This window comes from Aspergillus terreus, genomic scaffold (assembly GCF_000149615.1).
Source record: "Aspergillus terreus NIH2624 scaffold_14 genomic scaffold, whole genome shotgun sequence".
Taxonomy (NCBI): domain Eukaryota; kingdom Fungi; phylum Ascomycota; class Eurotiomycetes; order Eurotiales; family Aspergillaceae; genus Aspergillus; species Aspergillus terreus.
This window is the reverse complement of record NT_165937.1, coordinates 803,187-809,879: the sequence shown is the minus strand read 5'-3', so window position 1 is coordinate 809,879 and position 6,693 is coordinate 803,187. Positions and strand designations below refer to the sequence as shown.

Genomic DNA, 6,693 nt, shown 5'->3' with positions numbered 1-6,693 from the left:
ATTCGCTATCCTTCAAAATGTTGGTGTAGTCGCCAAGGATGTTCTGCCATGCTGATGTTACTACCTTGGTGACTTCTAGACCTGGGGTAGAAGGTACGTACATTGTATTCGGCCTCAATCAGATTGAGCCTTGAAGAGGGAATCTGGCGAATCTCTGCCAGATAACGTGCAGGCAGGACAAGAAGATCATGGTCTGGTCTGAGAACGAGGAAGGGCATGTTGTTGTACTTGTCGTAGCCATACTGGATCTGAGCGGGTGCGTTGAGGAAAAAGATGCGGCGGTTGATCCAGTCAGGGAGGAAGCGACTATGCTTGAGTATAGGGATGTTGTTCTTGGTCTTCCTGGAGATGCTCAGTGCATGATAGAAGACCAGAATGTAGCCCAAGAGCACAGGCAACAGGATGTAGAGAGAACCTGCTCCCATCCTGAACGGTAGATGTTAAAGTGTGAGATGATGATGATGATAAGGACTGCGGGGAGAATATGGAAGAGAATAAAAGAAAAAGCAATGTTGTGGCTGTAGCAATCGGTTTATATAGTAGGCGGTTGGCGATACCATTCACGGACTGTAGCTGCTCTGTATGAGCGGCATTGTCGTGAATACAGCAAAGATGCGGGAACTTGCGCAAATTCACGTCTCATTCACATTAAGAGCCCAAAGAAACCAATATTTTGGGACACTTTCATTATTATCACAATTCTTGATGTATATACATCATGTCTATCAGCAGACCACAAGACTCAAAATCCCAAACTTTTGCGACACCTTATCCTCAGGTATACCAGGTCATCAAACGCCAGACGCAAATGCGAGGGTAGAAGAACAAGAAAGTGCGTATAATTACAGCAAAACATCTCATCATTCCAGGCCAATCCACTCTTCAGCGTCGTCCGCTGCATCGTCCATAGCTTCGTCTGCAACGCCATTGCTCTCAACCAGCTCCAGAGTCATACCCTTCGGTTCCTTGGAGCCAAGAACAGGCTGGGAGAGCAGATAATTGAGGTTGTAGGTGTTTCTCTCCGTGAGACGCTTCAGGTTCTCGCGGATGTCATCGACGGCGCGCTGGACAGCACGAAGTTCGGGTGCGAATGTGCCCGAGTTCTCCTTGAAGTATCGGCCATGACTACTCAGCATGGATTCGATCCAAAGAAGGTTGAACTCGAGATGGGGCGTTTCTTCGGCAGCGTGGGCGACAAAGCGCAGAAGACGGGGGAGATAGACAGTCGGGACATTGCGAACCACGTGAGGGATGTCGGACGGAGGAATGGATTCATGGACAGCACGAAGGAGTTTGTGTTCGTTGAGTCGGAAAGCCATGATCAAGGCCTTCAGGAATGTGTTCTCGTCATCTGTCGTGCCCTTCGCATATGCCGTCTTTGCGGCTTCCAGAGTAGCAAGAATGCTCGAGGGAGTAATAGAGATGTCGAGATCGAATGGGTCGAACACGAAATCTGTGTCCAGACTGTATATGAGAAGCCCTTCGGTGGAAGCGGCACAGAACGAGCGTCCGGCCGGGGAGAAGTCGACTGACATAACTCGCACTTCGGGTCGGGTGGTGCGAGCACCAGCATCACCACGCTTGGCACCAGGGAGATTACGGTCGACACGTTCTTCATGGTCAGATGCCTCCCCTGTCCCATCAATCAAACCTCTAGGACCCGCTTCGGTCAGATCACGGCTGTTGAGGAATTCCTGAGTACCGTCGAGGGAGGTGTTGACTGAGACGGTGTATTTCTTCACCAGCGAACCTGTTCGTACATCGTACAGACAGATATACTTGCTGTTACCACCAGCCAGGATGCAGCTGCCATCAGCGCTGTAGGTGATGCAGTTAAAGGCTTTGTTGCCTGCGGCATTAGCAGCAGTCGTACGATCCGAGAGCTTGCGGCCGCCAGAGACGTCCCGGCGACCATCGATGCCCGCTTCTTGCACAGCATCTTCCACAGCCCAGAATGTTAGCTGACCGTCCAGAGTCGATGCAGCTACCTGCTTGCCATCTGGCCGGAAAGCCACATTCAGAACATCCGAGACAAGTTGCAGGGGCTCGCTGGTTTGCGTTCTTCCGAAAATGCTCCAAAGGCGAACAGTGCGGTCCCAACTACCGCTAGCGAGGTGGTTACCATCGGCAGCGAAAGCCAGAGCAGAGACCGGTCCTTCGTGGCCGGACAGTTGGTCAAGTAGCTGACCTGTTTGTACCGACCATACATGAATATCGAACGAATCCGGGGACCCTGCGCAGACCACCTCACCACTTGGATCGACCGCAAGGCATGAGAAAGATAGTCGAGAAGGAGCAGTAAACGTTCGGAAATTGCGATACCGGATCAGATCCCATGCTCGTACGGAGCCGTCCAGCGATGATGTGAACAGAACGCTTCCCTTCTTTGCGAATTGGCAAGCGGTAACACCACTCGTGTGCTCAGTAAAGGTCACAATGCAGAAACCAGATTTTACATCCCAGACTTTGACCTTTCCATCGTCGCTTGTAGTCACGATCTTCTGACCATCGGGGGAGTACACGAGAGAGTTCATGGAGTCCAGATGGCCTTGCTGTTTCAGGATGTAAGATTCTGATTGCCATTCCCACACCAGCAGCTGGCCGTGTTTTGAGGAGCCGAAGGCTAGCCATTCACCAGACTTGTTGACTGTGACGTTATCGATGTTGCTCTGTGATACACTACGACGCGTTATAACTGTGCCCAACAGAAATTGAGGAGAGAGAATTCATACCTTAGCAGATGAATCATGTTGAACTCTGGCAAATCATATAGTCCGAACAAGCCATTGGAGAATCCAACAACCAAAAGATTCGTTGGGGCATGGAAGGCAGCGCAGTTGACTTTGGCATCATTCTGCATGAAGTAGTCCTTCTTGACGATTCTCCACCGGGGTTCCGCAACGTCCTCCATCGTATCGGGGTCCTTCTTGGACACATATTCCCATCGGAACAGAGCCCCATCCGAGCTAACAGTGTAGATCTGGGATCTAGTCAGATGAGAGTCTAGATGCATGCGTAACTATACTCACAGATTCTTGATCGGCAGAGAAGTATGCCCCCTTCACACCTTGACGGTGCCCCGCCAGCGTTGTTGGCTCAAAACCGTCTTCCGGATCCAGACTCCATACTCGCGCAGTCAAATCCTTCGAGGCAGTAAGGAGGAAACGGGAATCACTGGACCATTCGAGGTGCTGGATCACATCAAAATGGCCGGCAAGGTCACGGTGCAAGACAAATGGTGCAAATTCAAGCTCTCCATTGTTATCCGTCCCGGGCGTCGACGGGGTGTGCCAGAACTGCAAGCGACGACCGACACCGACGGCGAAGAATCGGCCAGAGGGAGAAAACTTGAGCGCGGAGACACGACCCTTGAAGGAGAAGTGGTGAATGACAATTCGGCGGTGGAAATTCGTCAAAATGGCACGACCATTTTCATCGACGGTCAGCAGCAGGTTCCCGCGGGGAGAAAGGTCCAGACGGTCGATATTGGTTCGATGCGCAAAGGGAAGGGTGTAGGAGGTATTGCTGTAGTCGCATGAGCATAATCAAACCACGGAGAGGAGACTGGCGATTCAAACGTACTGGACGAGGTCAAACACGGTGACCCGGTTGCCTACGGGGGAGAGCAAGCAGGAGCCATCGGGAGTGAAGAGGAGGTTTCCTTTGCGATAGACGGTCCCGAGGAGATTGGAAAACTGTGCAGCTATAGTGAGATATGGGCAAACGACGAAGGTATTGAGGAATAAATACCTTGAAATCGGTCTTCATGGTCGGCAGGCCGCAAACACGTCCCAGGCGCAGTCCGATATGCTTTCTCGTTGGAAGCATCAAAAAAATCCCAAACGGGACATGATAAGAGCGGGAGTTAATCCGCGCCGAGGGGGCTAGTCTCGATTGGGGCGGAGCTGTTTGCACTGTTTGTCTGCAGTCTCCCGCTGAGTCAGCGATTCAGGGGCAGCTTCCCTCAACCTCCTCCATCTTCTCCATATGGTACAATCCAAATATCATTTCATTCTCATTCATTCCTCCCCTTCCATTCCATTCCAGTCGATCCAGTCCATCCACCAACGCTCTGCTGGACGGATCTGCAGTCCCCTCAATCTCTCTCCTCCGGTCCTGTCTGGTTCATTCGCGACCGCCCTCTTTGTTGTGTTATCTGGATTGTTTTCTATCTCCGATTGACCCCTTTAACCACCATGGCCTCCACCGAGACCGCTTCTCCCATTGGTATTGCCAATGTAAGTATTCATCTTATATTATAACCATCCAGGCCAATGGCTAACGGATTTTATTGCAATAGCTCCCCAACCAGCGGTTCGTACCAACCAAGCCTCTTCAGATCGCATTGTCGATTCTAACGGAAGCTATACAGACACAAGATCGTCGCGAAGCGGGGTGCGGCTTTCACCATCATGGTTCGTCCAATTGAAGTTTACGTGCGATTTCCAGAATTGATGCTCATACGTCGGACAGGTTGCTGGAGAGTCGGGACTGGGAAAGACCACGTTTATCAACACTCTGTTCTCCACGACTATCAAGAACTACGCCGACCACAAGCGTCGTCACCAGAAGCAAATCGATCGCACTGTTGAAATCGAAATTACCAAGGCCGAGTTGGAAGAGAAGTTCTTCAAAGGTTCATGATGGATCTCCCCCGCTTTGCGGACCAGCACTGACCCTGGAGCCCCTCTCATGTAGTCCGCCTGACTGTCATTGATACCCCCGGCTTCGGAGACTATGTCAACAACCGTGACTCCTGGCAACCCATCATTGAGTTCCTCGATGACCAGCATGAGTCTTACATGCTGCAGGAGCAGCAGCCCCGCCGCACGGATAAAATTGACATGCGTGTGCATGCCTGCTTGTACTTCATCCGCCCCACCGGCCACACCCTGAAACCCCTCGATATCGAAGTGATGAAGCGTCTGAGCTCCCGCGTCAACCTGATCCCCGTCATCGCCAAGGCCGATACCCTTAGCCCCGCCGATCTTGCCCGTTACAAGCAGAGAGTATGTGGTAGCCCCGGTTGTCTGCATCATACCACTGACGCTCAATTTGTTTAGGTCAAAGCCGTGATCGAGGCCCAGGGCATCAAGATCTACACTCCCCCTATTGAGGATGATGATGAGCACGCTGCCGCCCACGCCCGCACCCTGGCGGCTGCTATGCCCTTCGCTGTGATTGGATCCGAGAAGGATGTGAAGACCAGCGACAACCGTGTCGTCAAGGGCCGTCAGTACGCCTGGGGTGTTGCCGAAGTCGAGAACGAGGATCACTGCGATTTCAAGAAGCTCCGTTCGATTCTGATCCGCACCCACATGCTCGACCTCATCCACACTACAGAAGAACAGCACTACGAGGCCTACCGTGCCCAGCAGATGGAGACGCGGAAATTCGGAGAGGCGCGGCCGCGGAAGCTGGACAACCCCAAGTTCAAGGAGGAGGAGGAGAACCTGCGGAAGCGATTCACCGAGCAGGTCAAGGTCGAGGAATCGCGGTTCCGACAGTGGGAGCAGAAGCTTATCTCCGAGAGAGACCGTCTCAACAAGGATCTGGAGGCGACCCATGCCGCGTATGTTATGGTTCCGTTACCCTCGATCTGCTGCAACGATACTAACATGGAGCAGTATCACGGCGCTCAAGGAAGAAATCGAGTCCCTGCAAGGCTCCTCGACCCGCAGCCATGGCCGCCGTTAAGGTTCCATGGCGTCACCGCGATGACAGTGGTTGTTTGACAGACGGTGATAAAAGCAGAAAGACGGATTGCTATTCGACTCGACTAATATTGTTTAACATCTGACTACCCCCATTTTCTTCTATCATATTCTTTTCGGCTTTCGTTGTGCGTATTCAGAGGCATCCATCGTCGGGCACCGTGCCCCGGCTGAACCTCGACTGGTTTCCCTTCGTGTGCTTGTTGTTTGATTATTATTATTGTTGCTTGCTGGTAGCTAGCGATGGTTTGTCTACACCTCGATAATCACCTCTTTGAACTGCGTAGCATGTCAATACAAACTAATTGTGGATGCTGCTATGTATTCAAATGGAGTAGATCTTCTACACTAAGTGGAATGTACAAGTAGATATGTAGATCATTCTGTTTAAGGCAGGCGGTCAGGAATTTCATCATTGTCAACAATCGTCTCATCCATTCTCTCTTTACCTTCATTTCTATCACTCTCTGTTAATTCACAGCTTCTTGATTACCTTCAGGAAAACAGGAATCCCTCAATGCCTTTGAAAAAACAATTTCCCACAACATTAACTCATGTCCTCAAAACACACAATGGTAAGCGCCGAATAAAAGATCCCTTTTCTCCGCATCAAGCCCCGAACGCTCACTTAAGCACGCAGGACCGGTCAACGCCGTTACATTCTCCAGCTATCCTGGCACCTACGTCCTAAGCGGAGCCGCAGATCGCGCAGTACACCTGTCGCGTGCGATCACCAATAACAGCGGCTCCTCACCCACGGAGACCTCTACCCCCATCCAGAAGTACGAAGCCCACGGCTACACTGTCCTCGATATCGCCGTCGCCGCGGACAACGCGCGGTTCGCCAGCGTCGGCGGCGACCGCCAGGTCTTCCTCTGGGATGTCGAGCAAGGGATTACGGTGCGACGGTGGAGCGGACACATGTCGCGGATTGAGGCGGTGGAGTTTGCGGGGGAGGGTGACTCGGTGGTTGTTTCTG

General features: G+C 51.9%; 4 protein-coding genes across 4 annotated transcripts in view; 2 read left to right on the top strand and 2 right to left on the bottom strand.

The window, feature by feature from the left end:
• The window catches only part of ATEG_09291 (cytochrome P450), a gene marked incomplete at both ends in the record, with an annotated part of 1,432 nt that extends 1,007 nt beyond the window's left edge, over positions 1-425 (bottom strand). Inside the window, one exon of the mRNA XM_001217912.1 lies at positions 98-425. Within this exon, the coding sequence (XP_001217913.1) occupies positions 98-425 (328 nt within the window). The remainder of the gene's footprint in view (positions 1-97) is intronic.
• A 435-nt stretch (positions 426-860) lies between these two features.
• ATEG_09290 (snoRNA-binding rRNA-processing protein PWP2) lies at positions 861-3,768 on the bottom strand (the record flags this gene model as incomplete). The annotated part of the gene is made up of 5 exons (XM_001217911.1): positions 861-2,679; positions 2,733-2,980; positions 3,030-3,525; positions 3,583-3,695; positions 3,751-3,768. The coding sequence occupies 5 exons, from the start codon at positions 3,766-3,768 to the stop codon at positions 861-863; spliced, it is 2,694 nt and encodes an 897-aa protein (XP_001217912.1).
• Positions 3,769-4,196: 428 nt separating this feature from the next.
• Positions 4,197-5,697, top strand: aspC (septin CDC12; the record flags this gene model as incomplete). The annotated part of the gene is made up of 6 exons (XM_001217910.1): positions 4,197-4,238; positions 4,380-4,415; positions 4,474-4,636; positions 4,699-5,009; positions 5,064-5,572; positions 5,628-5,697. The coding sequence occupies 6 exons, from the start codon at positions 4,197-4,199 to the stop codon at positions 5,695-5,697; spliced, it is 1,131 nt and encodes a 376-aa protein (XP_001217911.1).
• Positions 5,698-6,231: 534 nt separating this feature from the next.
• The window catches only part of ATEG_09288 (WD40 repeat domain-containing protein), a gene marked incomplete at both ends in the record, with an annotated part of 1,274 nt that continues 812 nt past the window's right edge, over positions 6,232-6,693 (top strand). The window contains 2 exons of the mRNA XM_001217909.1: positions 6,232-6,289; positions 6,355-6,614. Coding sequence (XP_001217910.1) covers positions 6,232-6,289; positions 6,355-6,614 — 318 coding nt within the window. The remainder of the gene's footprint in view (positions 6,290-6,354; positions 6,615-6,693) is intronic.